Source organism: Anolis carolinensis, chromosome 4, assembly GCF_035594765.1.
Source record: "Anolis carolinensis isolate JA03-04 chromosome 4, rAnoCar3.1.pri, whole genome shotgun sequence".
NCBI classification, from domain to species: Eukaryota; Metazoa; Chordata; class Lepidosauria; order Squamata; family Dactyloidae; genus Anolis; species Anolis carolinensis.
Window position 1 is genome coordinate 161,689,327 of NC_085844.1, and position 22,559 is coordinate 161,711,885.

Here is a 22,559-nt window from a genome sequence, read left to right on the forward strand (position 1 = left end):
TGGACCAACTTGTCCATAGGTCAAGGTAAGTACTGTACCTTAACTCCTATAAAAAAGAAAGCATCTCCTTCTCTCAGTAGAATGCTGAAAGCTGAGTGCTTCTTCCATCCTGGGAGAACCTAAAAGAGAATCAACGTGGTCTTCTCTCTCCACTACAGCACCTCTTCTGGTCTTTCTGAATATCCAGGTAGTAAAATGAGAATAGAGGGAAATTGGTGGTTCTTTTAGGTTCTCCTAACTTAGAGTAAGCTCTCTCTTTGCCACTCTACTCAGAGAAAGGATGGGTTGTCTTTTCTGTACCTTAGCTTTTATTTTTTTAAAAGAATGGAGTCATCATCTTCTCAGACTAGAGTGGTGAAAGGCCTCTTTGAATGCCTAGGCAGAACAATGGCAACAGTGATGGGGGATGGCTAGCACCCTCATGTAGTGTATGTACTTCCCTCTCTCTGCATAATGACCGTTGACATATCCACAGGTCATATCAAAATCTAAACCTGCCCCCAACTTATACATGAGACAGATTTATATAAGAGTATTATCTGGCAATTAATTTTAAAATAATCCCAAGGTCACACTGTTAACTTTAAACATATCCTTAGTATTCATGTTAAGTTTCAGGTGTCTGAAAGTTACGCACATATTTTTATTATTATAGATACATGTAAGATGGAATTTATATCCAAAAGCAGAAATAATCTATTTTCCACCATTCCACCACCTGTTCCATTTAAGTAGTTCCATCATTTCTTGTTTGGAATCTGTTGAGCTCTTTATATAATTTCCATGTGGTCTTTCAATAAACTTCTGAAAGACTATATAGAATGTGAACTTACTATTATCCTTACATTCTTCATTGAGAAAAAAAAATACATTTGTTAAGGCTGCAGCAGCTGTCCAGGCATTATATTTCTAGAGATATTTATACCCCACCTTTCCCTCCCTCCCTCCCTCCTTAACAGCATGTTCTGGTGAATCGCTGCCAATTTCCATTTCACTACAAACTTGCAGAACGTAAATTAGAAAAAGGTGAATATTGTTCCAAGACTTCTTCCTTAATCTTGTTAGCTAGATTACTTTTTCCACATTCATATGCAGAATCCATCATGCATATGCCATTTTAGCATCCCATTTTCCATCACTATGTTGCATTATGTTATAAGAGAAGAAGAAATTGTACATCAAAGAAATTATATATCTACTACAATCAGCAAAACCACAACACTGAACAATTAAACCAACTTTCTTGCTTGAATGAAAATATGGACACCATCTTACCTTCCCCAATCTATTCACAAATGTTCAAAGTTTAATTTCATCAAGCATTCACAAATGCTGAAGTAAATGCTGTTATCTACTACCACTGGGTTTAGAAGCTGAAAAGTAGGCGTTAGGAACAATATATGCCAAGATACTGAAGAATTTATGTAACTTTCATTTTCCCCTTTAAAACAGACAAAATTCCATTTGTGGTCACTTTAAAACATGTTTGGAAACATCACTGAACTGAAGAGTCCCATAAAACTGAATTTTAATGCCAACATCCAAAGACTGCTTTGGTGCATAAATGAAGTTTGCCAAGAGAACTTCTTCAAAAAATATGTTTTCTTTTAGCAGTTGATCTCCATCTCATAATCAAAACCTGCTTTTGTAACTCCAGTTTTTAAAGGGAATTTGACACCCTATCCATGTTTACTCAGAAGCAAGACTTTCAAGTTGAATGAAACTAACCAGTGTTAAAGAGGCAGAGGATTGCTCCTACAAGCTTCCTCAGGCCCCTTCTATGTTGCCATATAACATCCAGATTATCTGCTTTGAACTGGATTATATGGCAGTGTAGACTCATATAATCCAGTTCAAAGCAGATAATGTGGAGTATCTGCTTTGATAATCTGGAATGTATAGCAGTGTAGAAGGGACCTGAGAACAGTGGACACTTGGTTTCTGCTGCTGGGGCTTGTTTCCAGGACTATCCACTATGAATACCAAAAACTGTGGATGCTCAATATACCATTGGCTTAGAAAAATGGCAGCTCTTGCATAAAATGGTGAACAATTCCAATGAGTGCTAGAGTATTGTTTTGTTTTCTTATATATTTGAGCCATAGGTGGTTGAAATTTTTATTGTGTCAGGAGCAACTTGAGAACATATTGCAAGTCGCTTCTGATGTGAGAGAATTGGCCATCTACAGAGATGTTGCCCAGGTGATACCCGTCCTGCTGGAAGGTTTCTCTCATGTCCCGCAAGTTAGAGCTGACAGACATTTGAACCGGCAACCTTCAAGTTCAGCAACCCAACCGTCAGGTCAGCAGTGCAGCCGGCACAAGGGTTTAACCCATTGCGCCACTGTGGCTCCTTTAGTTGGCTTAATCCCACTGGGATTACCTTGGAGAGACAGTGTAGAAATATTCTAACTACAACCAATAATACACTTCCAAAGTGCTTGTTTTCACTTCAAAAATGGGATTGTTTAAAACGAGTGGTTCAAAATGCCCTTAAAAGTTACAATAGAAATATTTCAACCTGAAATATAATGGAGAAAATGAACCCTGTATCATATGAGAACCAAAAGTTAATCTATTGCTTTTCTGCATGTCTTAAGAGTTGGAGGACGAGTTGTCTAGCACAATTAGGCAGCTTGCATGGAACATGGATTGATTTCACTATTTAGAACACTGTGAGCATGTGTTGTCTTGAATCATTTTTGCCATGGCAACAACACAACACATAAAAAACAAAACAACCCAGAGAGGACAAAAAAAGCCCATTAACCTTGAAGACAAGCAAATACCTCTGTTACAAAGAAAGAAAACGAAGTGGCATAACTAATGATAATAATCTAATCTAATAATGAATTCAATGCCAACCAGTTTCAAAACAAAGTGGGCTATCTACAAATAAGAAATATTTTGAAATGCCTAAAATGTACAAGAAGATCTATGAAATTAAAATCAAATAACAATAGAAACAGAGACACAAAAGTTTCCTATCAGGAAAGAGAATTCAAGACTTAGGGCACATCTAAACTGACTGCTTTGGTCAGTTTCAAACTGGCATAGAAGAAAGCTGTTACCGTGTGTGAATAATTAGACTGGAAATCCTAGAACTGATTTAGGCCTGAATAGTCATTACACAAACCACAGAGGTTGGCTTCAAACCAATTCCAAGATCAGCAGAGTGCTTCAGGTGTCTACACAGCAATTTGCATTCTGCAGAGTAACTGGCACCATGTGATGTGCCTTAGAGTGTGCTGATGCGCATATTTCAGAGTATCCCCTGACTTTGTTTATCTCGGTTTAAAGGGCTTAAAGCATGGTGCAGCACACTTTTGTGCATGTGTTGTATAGTTGCCTCACTTTAAGGCTGACTCTAAGCTGCATTAAATTGTGAGCTCAGATGTCTCCATAGCCATCAATCCAGAATATAATATGAAAAGTGATCTTGTAATCTTAGAGATTTGAGTAGACAAACTTAATAGCATGAGCTTTCGAACACTAAAGTTTACTTTCACAAATGCTTCTCTTCACTACCTGAATCTGAGGAAGTGTATTTAGGCTGGGAGTTTGACACCATTTTAACTACCATGGCTCTAGGATATGGAATACTGGGATATGTAATTTGTAGGAGGCAAACACACTCTTTGGCAGAGAGGGTTAAAAACCTAGTAAAACTACATTCCCCATAATTCCACAGCATTGAACCATGTCAGTTAAAGTGGTATCAAGCTACATTAATTTGACATTCCTAGGCTATGAAAGCTGATGCCACCAACTTCATTCTCTCAGGACGGATATATATGGCTGCCTAAACCCATGGCTGCTCTGGAACATTGCTGCTTCTGAGCAGCTCTGGATCTAGCCAAATGGTTTATATGCTTCACTTCCAAACTGCAGCGGAGGTGGGAACAGAATCCAGTCCACCCAGTTGGGCTGAACCCAATTAAGCTCCCCTGAATAGTTACCCTAACCTGGCAGCTGGCCATGGAGCTCCAGGTTGCTCCAAGGTAAAAAAATAAGAAAGGATGCTCTAAACAAATTTTTAAAATGCAAAACCTTGGCCTTCTTTGGACGTTCTGCTCTAGGATACAATCACCATGCAAGGTAAGATAGGGACTGATGATGGACATACCCTATCGCCTAGTCCCTGTTTCCATTTCACTTGTTGAGATGAAATTCTGCAGTTGATACATTTAAGCTCCGCGTGCTGTTTAAACTCTTGAAAATTGAATCAAAAACTAAATGGGAATTGTCTGCCCCCACCCCCCACCCCAAATGCTGTTCAATGGCAGTGCCCAGTAACCTGATAGAGCTTAGCTAAGGCTAATGAATTCTAAGCATTACAGTTCAACATCTCACCTCTAAGGAAAACCAATTAGCATTTACAATATAACATTTAAGTGCCGCAGGGCTCCGTCCTGGGCCCGGTTCTGTTCAACATCTTTATTAACGACTTAGACAAAGGGTTAGAAGGCACGATCATCAAGTTTGCAGATGACACAAAACTGGGAGGGATAGCTAACACTCCAGAAGACAGGAGCAGAATTCAAAACGATCTTGACAGACTAGAGAGATGGGCCGAAACTAACAAAATGAAGTTCAACAGGGACAAATGCAAGATACTTCATTTCGGCAGAAAAAATGGAAATCAAAGATACAGAATGGGGGACGCCTGGCTTGACAGCAGTGTGTGCGAAAAAGACCTTGGAGTCCTCGTGGACAGCAAGTTAAACATGAGCCAACAATGTGATGCAGCAGCTAAAAAAGCCAACGGGATTCTGGCGTGCATCAATAGGGAAATAGCGTCTAGATCCAGGAAGGTCATGCTCCCCCTCTATTCTGCCTTGGTCAGACCACACCTGGAATACTGCGTCCAATTCTGGGCACCACAGTTGAAGGGAGATGTTGACAAGCTGGAAAGCGTCCAGAGGAGGGCGACTAAAATGATTAAGGGTCTGGAGAACAAGCCCTATGAGGAGCGGCTTAAAGAGCTTGGCATGTTTAGCCTGCAGAAGAGAAGGCTGAGAGGAGACATGATAGTCATGTAAAATACGTGAAGGGAAGTCATAGGGAGGAGGGAGCAAGCTTGTTTTCTGCTGCCCTGCAGACTAGGACACGGAACAATGGCTTCAAACTACAGGAAAGGAGATTCCACCTGAACATCAGGAAGAACTTCCTCACTGTGAGGGCTGTTCGACAGTGGAACTCTCTCCCCTGGGCTGTGGTGGAGGCTCCTTCCTTGGAGGCTTTTAAGCAGAGGCTGGATGGCCATCTGTCGGGGGTGCTCTGAATGCGATTTCCTGCTTCTTGGCAGGGGGTTGGACTGGATGGCCCACGAGGTCTCTTCCAACTCTATGATTCTATGATTCTATGATTCTAAATAATTACTAATAGCAACACTACTGAGATTTTTATATAGCACTTCCCCATTTTCATGGTGCACGATATGAATTGCCTCACTAGCTTTTACAACACAGGTTGAGTAACCCTTACCTGAAATGCTTAGGTTTTGGATTTTTTTTAAGATTCTGGAATACAGTAGTCTCAGTTATCCAACATAAACGGGCCGGCAGAACCTTGGATAAGCGAATATCTTGGATAATAAGGAGGGATTAAGGAAAAGCCTATTAAACATCAAATTAGGTTATGATTTTACAAATTAAGCACCAAAACATCATGTTATACAACAAATTTGACAGAAAAAGTAGTTCAATACGCAGTAATGTTATGTTGTAATTACTGTATTTACGAATTTAGCACCAAAATATCACGATATATTGAAAACATTGACTACAAAAATGGCTTGGATAATCCAGAGGCTTGGATAAGCAAGGCTTGGATAAGTGAGACTCTACTGTACCTATATTCGCACGTATCTCTTGGAGACATCCCAATTGTAAATAAGAAATTCATTTATGTTTCATATGCCTCTCCTACACATAGCTCAATTGTAATTTTATAGAACGTGTTTTCAACAAATGTGTGCCTAAAACCAAGTTTGTGTACATTGAACCTTCAGAAAGCAAAGGTGTCAACTCTCAGTCATCCATGTGAACAATTTTAGATTTTGGAGTGCATTCATTCCTTCACATTTGCTGGGCACAGGACCACAAATATAAGAATATATAAATATGTTTAAATTACTATTGTTTTTACCTAGGAAAACATCTGCTTAGGAATTTTTAAGTCTTCTAGCATGATCCTATGGCAGTGGTGCACTACCTGTGGCCCTTCAAATGTTTGGGACTCCAACTCCCAGAAGCCCTGACTAGCTTGCACAGTGGTCAGGAATTCTGGGAGCTGAAGTTCAAAACACCTGGAAGACCACAGGTTGTGCAGCACTGCTCTATGGTGAACTTCCATTGAAAATTGGTGAGATGTTGTCTCCAGAAATCTTTAAGTCATACAACATGACCAGAGGAAGTTAACCATAGAGAAGGCATAGGCAAACGTTGGCCCTCCAGATGTTTAGGACTTCGACTCCCACAATTATGGGAGTTGAAGTCCAAAACACCTGGGGGGCCAAAGTTTGCCCATGCCTGCCATAGAGTCACACTAGTGAGATGCTGTCTCCAGAAATCTCTAGGTCATACATCATGACCAGAGGAAGTTAACCAGTCACACTAGTGCAGTGGTTCTCAGCCTGTGTGTCCCCAGATGTTTTGGCCTTCAACTCCCAAAAATCCTAACTCCTGGTAAACTGGCTGGGATTTCTGGGAGTTGTAGGCCAAAACACCTGGGAACCCATAGGTTGAGAACCTCTGCACTAGTGAGATGTTGTCTCCAAAAATCTCTAGGTCATACAACATGAGTGGAGGAAGCTAATCATAAAGTTACACTGGAACAGACAGATATTCCTAGAGAACACTCAACATTGGACAAATGAAAAAAAAACTTTAAGAAACAGACAGTTAAAATAAGTTCAAGCAATTGACGTCCATGACACAATGTACAGATTTGGGTAAAACTAGCTAGATGCCAAAGACTTCAATAATAATTAAAAATTGCTTTGACCTGTGTTGGTACCAACTAGGTCCCTAAGGGAAGGTTACTCCACAGCCAGTATGTCACAGCAGCAAAGACCCTTTCACACATTCTCTCATAGTATATTATGGCACTGGTGGGATCTCAGTCCTCAGGCAGATATATACAGGAAGAGATTCCTTCAATTATCAAATTCCAAAACTGTTTAGGTCTGTGAACAGACAATCAGCCTTCCACATTTGCTGAGGTGCATCTGATACAGGCAAAAAGTCAGAAGAAAAAGCTGCTAGAGCATGGCCATACGGTCTGCAAAACACACAACACCCCAGTGATTCCAGCTGTGAAGCCTTTGACAAAACAGTCTAGTTGTTGTGTTTTGTATTAGCAGCAGCTTCTCAATAATCTTCAAGGGCATCCCCAAACAGAGCACATGACAGTAATCTAATCTGGAAGCAGCACATGGGCTGCTGTGACTGGGTTATCCCTGTCAGAAAAGAATGTAACTCATAGATCAGTGAAAGATAGACATTCACACTATAGCAGTGGTTCCCAACCTTTGGGCCTCCAGGTATTCTGGACTTCAATTCCCAGAAATCTCAGTCAGATAGGAAGTGTGGGGAATGAAGTCCAAAACACCTGGAGGCCCAAAGGTTGGGAACCACTGCACTATAGACACCTATGGCTTAACGTCTAGTGCAGTGGTTCCCAACTTCTGATCCTCCAGGTATTTTGGATTTCAGCTCCTATAATTCCTAACAGCTGATGAACTGGTTGGGATTTCTGGGAGTTGAAGTCCATACCACCTGGAGGACCAAAAGTTGGGAACCACTCGTCTAGTAGTTTGAACAGTCTGCTTAGGTTTTCTTTGCAAGTGTGAAATCTGAATGAGAAGTCTTCATGTTAGTATCTCACCCACTATCTATTTTTAACATATTAAAATGTGTGTGTGTGTGTGTATACAGAGCAAGAGCCCCAGGTGGATGGACAAGCATATATACATTTCTTTTCTTCAACATAAATTAAAACACTAATACTGAAAATAATGTTAAATTGAGTAAAATACACCAACTATATGATAATATAAAAAGCACCACCATTATATTTATTTATCATAAAGTATGATGTAAAATAGCTTGGTACAACATAAAAGACACTTTCAACAATTAAAGCTGATATAAAATCTATTTTAAAATGTAAGTAAAGATAACTCAGAGCAGTATATTGGAGCTGAATGTAAATTCATGCCTTATTTATACACATGCACACATACCACTTGGTTTAAAACAGTCTCTCTTTATCTCCTTGTCTCTCTTACACAAATTATAGCAGTATTATTTATAATGTAATAGTGAACATCTTATTTCATATATGGCTTAATTAAAATTTTCTCTTTTATTACTGAAACCTTCAAGCATTTCACTTATTTCACTCATTTCATTATATCCTCTGTGGCCTTGGGTTAGGTAAAACAATTTCATTTATTTATTTTCTATCCCATCTTTCTCTCCTTTTGGGACTCCGCTGCCTATATACAAAACATTCAGCAAGTCTAACAATGTTATTTTATGCATATTCTCCTCTAATACCTCTTAAACGCATGACACTGAGTTTTCTAAGCTAGATTGTCAGTTTTGCCTGTATATTGCTAATCATCACTGTCACCTCATACTCCACTAGCAAATTCCATTTTTGCCTTTACATATTGCTTTTTAGTCTATATATTTTTTCAACATTACAAGTATTGCCATACAATTGTAAAGATAGTACTTTTCCAATCTGTCCCCTATATGATGATGTTATATTTTGTTATGTTATCTTACTCTGATCAATACAGTAAATTAAACTTATACAGCGAATATAAGCAACTAACACTGGGAAGGTTTTTTGGGGGAAGGTTAAAATCTGGCCATATTTTCAATGTCACTCTGAACAGCGGCTTGGTTTAGTACGGGCATATTGACTTCCACATGATAAGCAAATGACGAGAGCAAGGGTTTAGAGATCACCCACCCACTCATCTGGCCAGCACCATCAGCCACCACTGCCTTGGCTCTAATATTAGCTCAGCACCTTAGTTCCAGTTGTCATCTCCTTAGCCAGTCCTACACAACTTTCAATAAAAGGTTCCCTTAACATTGACCCCTGGGAGGCACATAATCCAAGCTGTTATCTTCAGGACTTAGTTCAGCTCCTCTGCCTCTTGTGCCTTGCACACAGTAGGGAAGTGCCTTCAGTTTCAACTCAGATAAATAAAATTGCAAGCGGGAGGGAAGGAAGGAAGGAAGGAAAAAGAGCAGGCAATCCTCTGGGATCTGTTTTTTGGAGTGCAGCAATATGCTGAAGAAATGCAGGACATCTGGCCCCAAATTGCTTCGTTCAAGATGTCACAGGCTCAACAAGGAACCGTTTTCTTCAAGGCAATGCCTCCAAATGTTTCCCTTTCAGTCATCCTCCCTTCTTTTGCTCCAAAAATCTTGAAGTTGCCAATCTATCTATCCCCAGCGTCTTTTTATTTCCGGCTTCTCTTCCAAAGTAAAGGGAGAGGGACCTCAGCATGCTGAAAGCAACACCTGGAGAGAAGGCCAAAGTTTGCCCATGCCTTTTCTGGAGTCTTTCTCTGAGAGAACCCCCTCTCTTGTGCCACCATCTCACGCCTGTTGTGTTTCACTATTCAGTGTTTCCATGGCATTAGTCATTACAGGAGTTTTTGGGGGGAGCCGAAGGGCTGCTCAACCCGCTAATAATAATAATAATAATAATAATAATGGTTTATTTATATACCGTTCTATCTCCCCCAGAGGACTCAGGGCAGTTTCCAACATAAGCAAAACATTCAATTGACAATAGTCTTCAGAGTATTCCTTGCCTAGGAAAACCCGCTGAGGGCCCTTCCACACAACCATATAACTCACAATAGGTAAAGGTAAAGGTTTTTCCCATGACATTGAGTCTAGTTGTGTCCGACTCTGAGGGTTGCTGCTCATCTCCATTTCTAAGCTGAAGAGCCAGCATTGTCCGTAGACATCTCCAAGGTCATGTGGCCAGCATGACTGCATGGAGCGCTGTTACCTTCCCGCCGGAATGGTACCTATTGATCTACTCACATTTGCATGTTTTTGAGCTGCTATGTTGACAGAAGCTGGGGCTAACATCGGGAGCTCAACCCGCTCCCCGGATTCGAAGTGCCAACTTTTCGGTCAGCAAGTTCAGCAGCTCAGCAGTTTAATCCGCTGCGCCATCAGGGGCTCCTTATAACCAAAAATATCAAGGCAGAATAACCCACAATATCTGCTCTGGAATATCTGAGTCCCCACTGCCATATTTCCCAGTTCAAAACAGAAAATGTGGGATTTTATTCAACTGTGTGGAAGGGTATGGAAGGGTATGTAAGGCATGGGTCGCGACAACAAAGCGACTTAGGATCCTTCCATACAGGTTCTATATCCCAGGATCTGATCCCAGGTTTTCTATTTGTCCCAGATTATCTGGCCGTGGGGATTCATATAAGTCCGTTTAAAGCAGAAAACCTGGGTTCGGATTTTGGGATATGGGGCCTGTCTGGAAGGGCCCTTGGAGGCGCCTCCTGGGTGCCAAGTGGGGGCGACTCTTCCTTTGTGTTGTCGAATCCAACAAAGGATTCCTAAGCAGCCAGGTTTTGAATTTGCAATGCCATTAAATGCTAATCGAGGTGAGCAATTGTAACATTCACACTTGCCTCAAACAGACAAGTTTTTTCTCCCACCCTGGACTTCCCACAGATGTGCAAGCTTCCAACACACCTCGCAACCTCCGAGGATTCCTGTCATAAATGTGGGCGAAGCGTCAGGAGAGAATGCTTCTGGAACATGGCCATACAGCCCGCAAAACTCACAGTTGAAGTCCAAAACACCTGGCGGGAGGGCCGAAGTTTGCCCAAGCCTGCTCCAGAACCATGGGGGAAACCAGTGACTGAGGGAACCAAACTTTGGCGAGAGGCGAGGGGGACGTCTACGCTGATCATTTCATGCGGCTTCAAATCTGTATGAGGCCCAGGTGGTGGCAGTGACACAAAATGCAAAACGCGGAGGGCTTTCTTTTGCGGCAGTTTGCTGTTGGAAGCCAGCAAATGTTGAGTGGAGATGGGACCCCCGCCATAGATGCCTTCGCCTACCTGCGGGCCCCTGGCGCCTCCTCCTCCTCCTCCTCTTCTCTCGGCCTGCAGCAGTTAATCCCAGCGGATGGCGGCCTGTCTGCCTGGGTGGGCGGGAAAGAAGAGGCTCGGGAGCGTCTGCCGCCGCGGCTCCCGTCTCTGCTGCTGCTGCTGCTGCTCCTGCTTCCTCGCCCCTTGGCTGTGGCTCCGGCGCCGGGCGCTGCAAGTTTCCATAAAAGTCCCGGTGCGCAGCCCGCGCCGCATTCCTCGCGCGCCTCCCCGGCCTCGCGGACGCAGCTGTCCCGCCGCGCGCGCACCACACACACACACCTCACATCCCTCACACCCCTCAGCGCCTCCGCCTCGGGCCTCTCTCGGCCCCGGAGGGTTATTTTGGGATGGGAGGCTATAAATATCGCCCCCCGGAGGGTCCTCAAGGGAGAGTGGGCGCATCTTCCCCTGTCGCATGGAGGCTTCTTGAACCCCATGGCTTAAAGAAGCACCACCAGCACTCTTTGGGCAGAGAAGGCGAAAGCCCTCCTCAAACAAATGTAGAATCAATGTGTTGTCGAAAGCTTTCGTGGCCGGAACCACTGGGTTATTGTGCGTTTTCCGGGCTGTGTGGCCATGCTCCAGAAGCATTCTCTCCTGACGTTTCGCCCACATCTATGGCAGGCATCCCCAAGGGTTGTGAGGTCTATTGGAAAACTAAGCAAGAGGTGTGTGTGTGTGTGTATATATATGTATGTATGTATGTATGTATGTATGTATATATATATATCTGTGGAAGGTCCAGGATGGAAGAAAGATCTCTTGTCAGTTGGAGGGAAGTGTGAACGTTGCAATTAATCACCTTGATTAGCATTGAAAAGCCTTGCAACTTCAAAGCCTGTCTGATTCCTGCCCGGGGGAATCATTTGGGTTGCTGTGAGTTTTCTGGGCTGTGTGGCCATGTTCCAGAAGCATTCTCTCCTGACCTTTCGCCCGCATCTATGGCAGGCATCCTCAGAGGTTGTGAGGTCTGTTGGAAAACTAGGCAAGTGGGGTTTATGTGTCCGTGGAAGGTCCAGGGAGGGCAAAAGAACTCTTGTCTGCTTCAGACAAGTGTGAATGGTGCAATTGGCCAGCTTGATTAGCATTGAATGGCCTTGCAGCTTCAAAGCCTGTCTGATTCCTGCCCGGGGGAATCATTTGTTGGGAGGTGTTAGCTGGCCCTGATTGTTTCATGTCTGGAATTCCCCTGTTTTCAGAGTGCTTCTCTTTCTTTATTGCCCTGATTTATTACCCACTCTAACAACCACCATGTCAGACTACACAGATAAGACATTAAAATCCACAAGCACGTGGACAATTTCAACGGATAGGAGGAAACCATGAAAATGAATGCAATTTGGCTACCAGTATTACAAAACTCTAAAATCAGGACAGTAAATAAAAAACAGCACTCTGAAGACAGAAGAATTACACAGACATGAATGGGGCAGCTAACACCTCCAAACTAAGGATTCCCCCAGGCAGTAAGCAGCCAAGCTTTGAAACTGCAAGGGTATTCGATGCTAATCACAGTGATTAATTACAGCATTCACATTGGCCTCCAACAGACAGAAGTTCTTTCCCCCACCCTGACCTTCCACAGATATAGAAACCTCAGTTGCCTTGTTTTCCAATATACCTCACAACCTCTGAGGATGCCTGCCATAGATGTGGGCAAAACGCCATAGAATCATAGAATCATAGAATAGTAGAGTTGGAAGAGACCTCATGGGCCATCCAGTCCAACCCCCTGCTAAGAAGCAGGAAATCGCATTCAAAGCACCCCCGACAGATGGCCATCCAGCCTCTGCTTAAAAGCCTCCAAAGAAGGAGCCTCCACCACAGTCCGGGGGAGAGAGTTCCACTGCCGAACAGCCCTCACAGTGAGGAAGTTCTTCCTGATGTTCAGGTGGAATCTCCTTTCCTGTAGTTTGAAGCCATTGTTCCGCGTCCTAGTCTGCAGGGCAGCAGAAAACAAGCTTGCTCCCTCCTCCCTATGACTTCCCTTCACGTATTTGTACATGGCTATCATGTCTCCTCTCAGCCTTCTCTTCTGCAGGCTAAACATGCCCAGCTCTTTGAGCCTCTCCTCATAGGGCTTGTTCTCCAGACCCTTGATCATTTTAGTCGCCCTCCTCTGGACGCTTTCCAGCTTGTCAACATTCTCTCGCCAGGAGAGAATGCTTCTGGAGCATGGCCATACAGCCCAGAAAATGCACAACAACCAAGTATAGAATCCCCCAGGATTCTATACCATTGAGCCATGGCAGTACTTTTTAAGTGATACCCAACAGCATTGATGCTATCAATCAGGCTTGGGCAAACTTGGGCCCTTCAGGGGTTTTGGACTTCAACTCCCACAATTCCTAACAGCCGGTAGGAATTCTATGTTCAGAAAAGGACAAGAGGAAACAAGGATATGTGATAAAGCTTCAGTAACAACTCTTTTCAGGAGTGAATTTCCCTTCCTAGGGGTAAATTTCTCTCACGTCCTGTTGTCTCAACCTTGCTTTTAACTATGAGTTGTTTGCAAGTTGGATGTTTGTTTCCTGAGGAGTGCCTTTTTGTCCTCACCAGCAGTTGTCTCTGAACAGGTGCAGAGTGCTTTCCCTTTCTTGATGAACATTAAGGGAGGGGGTCTTTTGAGACTGGACTGCTTCCAATGAGGGGGAAAGAGTGGGTCTGGTTTATATTACTGCTGTGTTGAGTATGCCTTCACCGGCTTCTAGCTGCTCTCCTGAGCTTAGCTTGCAAATATGTGACCCCCTATTTCTCACCACCTCTGGCCAGTATGGCTGTTATTTATGCTGGCAAGGGATCATAAAATCACAGAGTTGGAAGAGACCCTATGGGCCATCCACCAGCAAAGCACTCCCGGCAGATGGCCACCCAGCCTCTGTTTGAAAGCTCCCAAAGGAGCTTCCACCACACTATACGACAGAGAGTTCCACTGTTGAACAGCTCTTACAGTCAGGAAGTTCTTTGCGTGGAAACGCCTTTCCTGTATTTTGAACCCATTGCTCCGATTCCTAGTCTCCACAGGAGCAGATAATGGATGCTGGATCCTAACTTCAATGAAAGGCAGTAGACAGTGTAAGGCAATCTAGCAGTTCTCATATAGGCCCAAATATGTGCAAATGCTAAATAATGTCAACAACTGCAACTGCAGAGACACTGTTTCCAACACTCCAGACAGCAACTCCAGCTAGGTCTCAAACGTAGCCTTAGTGCTATTATTTAGTCATTAAAAACATACATACGTGTTATTTTTCCCCTGATCCTTCCAGTACACAAATGTTTCTGGTTCAGTTGTTGGCAGTTCTTCTTTAGGACAGCACCCAACTCCTGAGCAGCTTCTTTTTTATGTATTAGAGCAACTGTTTCTGGAGGCTATTAGACCCTGGTAGCTTTTTTATAGCACTAAAGTCATGGAGAGCAAGGAACTAATAATAGTAACTTACCAGATAATTGTAGCAACATGAACTCCAGTCAGCACCAGATACATGAAACTCATTGAGTGTTCTCAGTATTTTGGTAGCATTTAGATTGGTGGGTCAGACCACTTTTAACATCAGCATTTCCAGATTTCTAGGTGGTTCCACTGTTGCAGTAACATTAATGTGTGAACATCAAAGACAAGTCACTTCAGCCTCTGATTTAGTGTGGGAAATACATATCTGTACAGATAATTTTAGTGGTTGTCATGAGGTCTTATGACATAGGGTGTGGTTGTGCTCTTGTATGCCATCTAATCATTTTTGACTTATGACACCTGTAAGGCAAAGTTTTAATAGGATTTTTGAGGCATGATTTGTTCAGAAGGGTTGCCATTCCTTGCTATTTGAGGCTGAATGTGTGTGACCTGAACAGTGGCTTTCCATGGCCTCTAGTTTCCCAAAGTCCTAGCCCAACACTGAAACCACCACATCATCCTGGATCTAAGGGTGCTCTATGTATGTGTATGTATGATTATTATCATCAGTAGTAGTAGTAGCATTTTGACTTAGAATTGGCTTATTGTGTGCTTTTATTTTGATTATCCTTCCTTCAAACACCAAAGGCTGGTGAATGCTTTTAGTGGAACAGAGACCCAGACTAAATGAACTAATTAATTTGTTTACTCATTCAACTAAAACTGCAGCAGTATTGTCAACAAGTACCGCATCTTGTTACTATCTCTCTACAAAGAGGCAGGAAAGCTCCTTATGTGTATTGCAGCTCTTGATTGCTATACTCAAACCTGAAGACACTGCACACTCTACAGTTTTACTTAATGAGCATTAAACTCTGGATTTAAAGTGTGTGAATGTATATATAAATAAGGTTTTCAGGCTTGAATATGGCAGTCAAATGCCTGCTCTTGTTCAGTGGTAATATTTAGGGTAATCTCCCTTTCCTTCTTCAAGCTGATTTAAGTTTTATGATGCCCTTCTGCCTTTAATATGCTATTTATTTATCATATCAGAAGCGAAACCAAGGGTACAGTTGTAATGTATTTAGAAATACAAACAAAGATAAAAACTTGGCATTATACTAAATGTCCTTTGACCAGAATCTAGCCATTTAAGAGTGAATCTGGTGTCTCTGCAAGAAGGTTTTCCATTTTACATGTGGCAGGGTTCAGACTGCACTGTAATAAGTGGTCTGTGGTTTGCTCTTCCCCACACTTGCATATCGCAGACTCCACTTTGTGGCCCCATTTCTGAAGATTGGCTCTGCGCCTCTTGGTGCCAGAGGGTAGTCTGTTCAGTGCCTTCCATGTTGCCCAGTCTTCTGTGTGCTGTGTGCCCAAGAGAGAGTCTCCCATCTGGTGTTAGCCATGGAATGAGGTTCCGGGTTTTAGCCTGCCACTTTTGGACTCTCACTTGCTGAGGTGTTCCTGCGAGCATCTCTGTAGATCTTAGAAAGCTATTTCTTGATTTAAGGCATTGGCAGACTGGCTGATATCTGAACAGAGGATGGGATGGAGATATCAATGCCTTGATGCTTTTGTTATTGGCTGCTACTTCTTGGTGGATGTCAGGTAGTGCAATACCAGCTAAACAATATAATTTCTCCAATGGTGTAGGGCATAGACATCTTGTGATAATGTGGCATGTCTCATTAAGAGTCACATCCACTATTTCAATATGCTCTCTTTCAGCCATACCCATCTGCAATTTAATTACTAGAATTAAAGTCTTCATTGAAAAATGCCTTAAATGTATATTTAAATGTATAATTATGCATATTTTTAAATGTATACTCTTAATTTTATTGTAATTTTTAATCTTGATGGATTTTAAAATCTGATGTAAACTGTTTTTTTGATGTGTATGTTTATATTGTAAGCCGCCCTGAGTCCCTTGATGGGTGAGAAGGACGGGGTAGAAGTGATGTAATAAAATAAATAAATAAAGTCAGCAGCATGACAAAGATTACAACTAACACTGAAGGTGAATCTAAATAATACAGAGGTATGGAGGGATGGGTCCGGAGGTGATGTTAAAGTTGCTTTTGAGCAAGTTCACAGTTTAGAGGAGGGAGCTCTGAGGTAATTGAATGTCAAATGGTTACACCATCTCACAGATGATGAAGCTGCCTGGATGCAAACATTTTTGTTTTGATAGACATTTCTGAATTGCTTTTACCAAATGGCTTTTGGAGGTATGTTATTACAGTGTTCCCTCACTTATCGCTGGGGTTACCCACAAACCACCCACAAAAAGTGAAAATCCACGAAGTAGGGATGCTATATTTGTGTTGTAAGTAGTGTCTCTGTCCCCTCCTTGCCTCTCAAGCACGCACATGCATGCTCCCGCCGCTGTCACTGCCTTGTGCAGCAAAAACAAAGCTGCTTCAGCCTCCTTTTCTCTCCCTTTCTTAGACTTATCCTTAGGAAGGAAGTAGAAAGAGGGATTTATAAGAGATTTATAATATTATTTTATGATTTATATTATTATTTTAGTGTTTATTAAAAACAGTGAGGGTGCAAAAGGCAAACCGCGAAGTAGCAAGGGAACACTGTATTTTTATTTCTCATAACATGGACAATTAGTTTCTCATAAGCACGTTTTAAAGAATAATTTATGGATGTTGACAATGTTTTGAAGAAAAAAGCGCTGTACAAACATCTGAAAATTGAAAACATACTGTAGCAAGAGAGAGGAGGTGCCCATGCAAGCACTGTTGTTATGTTTCCCACATGTCACTTCTAATTTATAGCAAGACTAAGGTGAAATTAACACATGGTTTTCTTGGCAAAATTTGTCCAGAGAGGATTTGTCATTACCTTATTCTGGCTAAGAGATCAATTTATGTGGCTGGGTGGGGATTTGAACCCTGGCCTCCCAGAGTTGTAGTCCAATACTCAAGCCACTACTACACTATACTGTACATTTTGCATTTTTAAAAGTCCAGTTGCATTGATTTAATAGTGGGAGCATCAGGATCACAGGGCTTACCCAATGGGATCTAATAATTTGCTGTGCAATGAATGTTGGGTAATCCTATCTTTTTCAACACCCCGCAAAAAGGACACTTGGAAAACAGACAGTTATACAGGCACTTTTATGGAAAAATGTGCAGACAGCACCTGATAGCAACGACAGTCATTTCATTAGAGCCTGCAATCAAACTGTTTGAACTGATCATGTTGTGTTGTAGAATAAACCTGTGTTGTAAGCATATATCCCTGGGTTATTCAAAACAATTTCTCTGAATATTTGTACAATTCCCATTTGATACTTTCAGGCTGGATTTAGACTGCCATATAATGAATTTTCAGAATGCAGATTAACTGCATTGAACTGGATTATACGGCAGTATAAAAAAGGTAAAGGTTTCCCCTGACGTTAAGTCCAGTCGTGACCGGACTCTGGGGGTTGGTGCTCATCTCCATTTCTAAGCTGAAGAGCCAGCGTTGTCCATAGACATCTCCAGGTCATGTGGCTGGCATGACTGCATGGAGCGCCGTTACTTTCCCGCCGGAGCGGTACCTATTGATCTACTCACATTTGCATCTTTTCGAACTACTAGGTTGTCAGGAGCTGGGGCTAATAGCGGGCGCTCATTCTGCTCCTGGGATTTGAACCTGGGACCTTTTGGTCAGCAAGTTCAGCAGCTCAGCGCTTTAACACACTGCCACGGCAGTATAGATGTAGCTAATCTGAATCCTGAAACTGGACTATATGGCAACGTAGATCCAGCCTCACAAATATTTCCAAGGACCAACTTCCTTGTACAACATACATATAGAAAAACATATTTCCAGTAGTTTGTATTGTTCTTGTCTCAATCAAACCCTGGGTTTTTAAAAAAGAACACAAAAATTCAAAATGGTAACAGAACACATATTTATGTTTGTTGCATGATTATTTTTGACATACATTTTCTTCTTAAAAATAGACTTTCAATGCTACATTCAAACAAGACAAGGCTCTAGCTTATTTGTAAGTAGTATAAAGTTTTAAAAGCTCTTTAAAGTTGGAAGGAAATTAAACCAATTTGTAAATTATTCTAAAATGATTGTTTAAGGCCTCACCAGATTATGATTTCAAAAGAACAGGAAAGAGGAATTTGCCCAGATGTAAATTAGCACTTAAGTTTAGTAATAACTCACAGAAATATTTTTCCCCTAAATGCTAGATGCATTTACTCATTCTGCAGCATTGTAAATGATAGCTTACACAAGCAAAACATCAAGATGAAGTTAAATCGTTTGTCACTGCACGTTATTAAAGTGCACATGTCTCTAGAGACAAAAAAGGTGCATAACTTGGCAAACATATGGCCAACTGAGCTTTTTAAACTTTCTACTGAGGAATTGCTACTATATAAACCTCAGAGACAAATATAGTTACTATACCACATATCTTGTATCACTTTCAGTTACAAATAATTTATCCAAGCCAAATTACAGCATTTTCACAAATAAAGTTAACTATTTAAAAAAGGTTGGGACATAGATCCAGAGACAATGAGCTTGTCCTTTTGAGACACATACAGTATTTAAGCAACAATTTCCGAATTTTTTAAACCTCCCTGAGACCATATTTAACAACATTGTAGATGTTCAAGTACTTGCTTAGAAAGAAATAGAAGCAATGACAAGTTTCCTTAAGGGAGAAAAAGGCAAATGATTGTGCTCATGTTAAGAATAAAAAAGGAAACTCATTGTACTTTGGCTTCCAAAAGGCCACTGGCTGTCGTGGGTCCACCGCATGTGCTGACACAGCCGCTGACGTGTCTCATGGAGTCGGTCCCAAGGTAAGCCAGAAGGAGTTCAGTGTGCCGAATCAACAACTGCATAAGGTCTTCGGTTAAATTTTCTATTGTGGAAAACCGCACCTTTTCAAAGTCAAAAATGTCCTTCAGGAAATAAAGAACTTGATCCTAGTGAAAACAAAGGCATAGCAAATTCAGTTATGCAAATTCCAAGACTCACAACAAATATGTCTTTCTGGTTTCACCCTTTTGGTTACTATATACGCAATAGGCACTCTTAGGGCAAAAGGAAGTTTAATACCTTGAAGAAGCTGCATAACTCGTAGAGAGAATTTCGAGGACCCAGGAAGCCCCAGGCCAGAACAGGGCTAATGTGTTCACAAATAGCGTAGAAATGGGCAAAGAAGCCATCAGAAACCTGGTGAGAGAATTAACATATTTTAATCAGAAATTAATACTAAGTAATTGGTGCCTTACATTAACATTGAAATGCTACACATATTTATCCAGAATATGTCCCAATGATCTCAAGGGACACCCCACCCAGTATATATGCAGCTGTAAAGGCTAGAATCCTAAAGCTGCATTTAATACCTATTAAACTCTGTGAGCCTTACATTTGAGTAGATCTATATGGTATAACAAGGCAATCACTTGGCATAAAGGGTGACCTTTCACATCACCTTTATATTAACTAAGAGGTTCAGCAATGCCAGGTGAATCTATTTCACTATGTGTCTTAACAAGTGTTTAATGTATATTTATACAGACATAGCACAGATCAGTTTCTGCCATGGACTAAAGTAAGGCTGGTTTTCCATTTTTTTGTTTTTAAAATATATTGTTTTGAAAATCTTGGGATCTCTTCCATAGAACAGTAAACATAAATGTTATACCTAAAACTCTGCACTTAACTGAACATTGAGGCTGTTCCAACCACTGAGCAACACTTAAGCATGTAGATTAAATACAATTTAATTTGGAAGAACATTTGATCATTGTTTTTCTCTGAATGTAAGTAAAATGGTATTTAATTATTTCTTACAACTACATGTCAATGTTAAAATGACCAATACTTTGCCATTTAGTTGAAGGAAGTTTATCATGTTGAAAAATACTCATGGATAATCTTTTCAGTTTCTCATGGTTGGAACATTAACTAGTGGGATCCAATGACACTCGGGTCCCCTTTCCATCTAAGCACCAATGATGGAAAATGGTTCATTCACATTGCATACTGTACGTTATTCACATACAGTTTTCCTCTTAATACTAATTTGCTTCATTGCACATTCAAATATTGCTTTGGGATGGGATTCTATGCCTCTGTTTTCAAATTCCTAAAGTCTGTGATCTATCATAATGGTATATATATCATTCTCAGCTGAGTCAGACACAGTTGATAGTTGTGCTGATCTCTAGTTGTGTTCATCACTGATTATAGCAATAGATAATGACTTCTATCTTTACAAATAGGACACTGAAAACTGACCTTCATTTTTTGCTTTTTTTGTTTCAAGACTGACCAGCAACTGGAAGCCACAGCCTAAAACAAATAAACAAACAAAACATGCTTAGACATTTGAAATACTTCCTCTTTATGAATAAGATAAAGGTAAAGTTTTCCCCTGACGTTAAGTCCAGTCATGTCCGACTCTGGGGGTTGGTGCTCATCTCCATTTTTAAGCCGAAGAGCCGGCGTTGTCCATAGACACCTCCAAGGTCATGTGGCCAGCATGACTGCATGGAGCGCCGTTACCTTCCCGCCGGAGCAGTACCTATTGATCTACTCACACTGACATGTTTTTGAACTGCTAGGTTGGCAGAAGCTGAAGCTAACAGCGGCCGCTCATGCCGCTCCCGGGGTTTGAACCTGGGACCTTTCGGTCTGCAAGTTCAGCAGCTCAGTGCTTTAACACACTTCACCACCGGGGCTCCTTCTTTATGAATAACAACTTTAAAAATCTCATATTTTCCCCTGATTTATAACACTGTGCGATGACAGGGTTTGTAATATTATTTAACACTGTATCATTATTACATATTAAGTAAAATTACAAAACTCATAATCACAGTAATATAAATTCAGGAGAGAAAATAGATATTTTGTTTTGCATTACTAATACGTAACAACCCATATATCCTAAAGCAGTGTCCCAACCCTTTTTTTTTTTTACCAGGGACCGCTCTCTAACATTAGTACCAAAAGGGTTACGAATCAGTTTTTGGTCAACTAGATTTGGTTTGGTTATTTGTGGTGCTGATTCAGAAAACTGCATTAGACAGACCACATCAGCTCTAGTTTCTGAAACAGAACATATGCCATCCAGTAGTAGCCATCTGTTTGCCCACAGAAAACCATATTTAATAATCTAGAGCTGTCTATCCAATACAATTTTCTGAATCAGCACACCAAATAACCCAAGGAACAGACTTAAAAACGAAGACACCAAGGCTCCCCTGCTTCCAGGCGCCACATGGAACGGCTCCACTCAGGGGGACAGAGGAGGAGAAGCAGCAGTCAGGAGGCTTGTTGTCATGTCTTTTGTGGGTAATCAGCCTCTCCCCTCTTGTCATCTCCATTGCCTCGGCACTATAAGAGGTTTTCGCAAGACCAGTGGCTCTCGTTGCAACGAGTGTAGTAACTGTGAAGCCACGGACCATATTTGAGTTCTTGGGGTCCACTGGTGGTCCATGGACCACAGGTTGGGAACCACTGCCCTAAAGGCACCAGATCAGCTACTGGAAGCTAAGCAGGGTCAGCCCTGGGTAGAACTTAGATGGGAGGCTGCCAATTAATATCAGGTGTTGTAGTCAGTATTTCAGAGGAAGGAACTGGTAAAACCACATTTGAGGATTCCTTGACTAAACACCCTATGAAATTCATGGGGTTGTCATAAGTTGAAAGGTGAATTGAAGGCATGCATGGACATACACACAATTACAAGTTTAAGAAATTGCCTACATTTGTGGCTACAATATAATTTAATTATCTTATCTGAGTTACATATCTCTGTATCCCATGGGCTCAGCGCAGCTTATGGCAATTATTCCATAAATGCTAAGTCCTGTCAACTGGACCTCTACAAGTATCCTATCTATGGATGTACAATATTTCCTGCAGGATGTGAATCTGGCTATTTGAGAAAATTAAAAGGATGGATATAGCCCAGGGAATACTACTTTTCATTTTCAAATCCCAATACGTTGCATA

At 41.5% G+C, this 22,559-nt stretch overlaps 2 protein-coding genes across 12 annotated transcripts in view; both read right to left on the minus strand.

Annotated features, from left to right (window-relative positions):
* Nucleotides 1-14,494, minus strand: part of nexn (nexilin F-actin binding protein) — a 52,510-nt gene extending 38,016 nt beyond the window's left edge. For 3 of the 11 annotated variants that reach the window (XM_008114128.3, XM_008114121.3, XM_062979559.1), the window contains exon 1: nt 11,129-11,378. The gene's annotated coding sequence lies outside the window, so the exon portion shown is untranslated. Of the gene's footprint in view, nt 1-10,757; nt 11,042-11,128; nt 11,380-14,400 lie in introns of those variants that run through there. The other 8 variants (XM_062979562.1, XM_008114126.3, XM_008114122.3 and 5 more) reach the window with 7 other exon arrangements.
* A 2,636-nt stretch (nt 14,495-17,130) lies between these two features.
* The window catches only part of miga1 (mitoguardin 1), a 57,833-nt gene continuing 52,404 nt past the window's right edge, over nt 17,131-22,559 (minus strand). Inside the window, exons 14-16 of the mRNA XM_003223077.4 lie at nt 20,838-20,891; nt 19,647-19,763; nt 17,131-19,513 (exon numbers count right to left, since the gene is read on the minus strand). Coding sequence (XP_003223125.2) covers nt 19,292-19,513; nt 19,647-19,763; nt 20,838-20,891 — 393 coding nt within the window. The 3' untranslated portion in view covers nt 17,131-19,291. The remainder of the gene's footprint in view (nt 19,514-19,646; nt 19,764-20,837; nt 20,892-22,559) is intronic.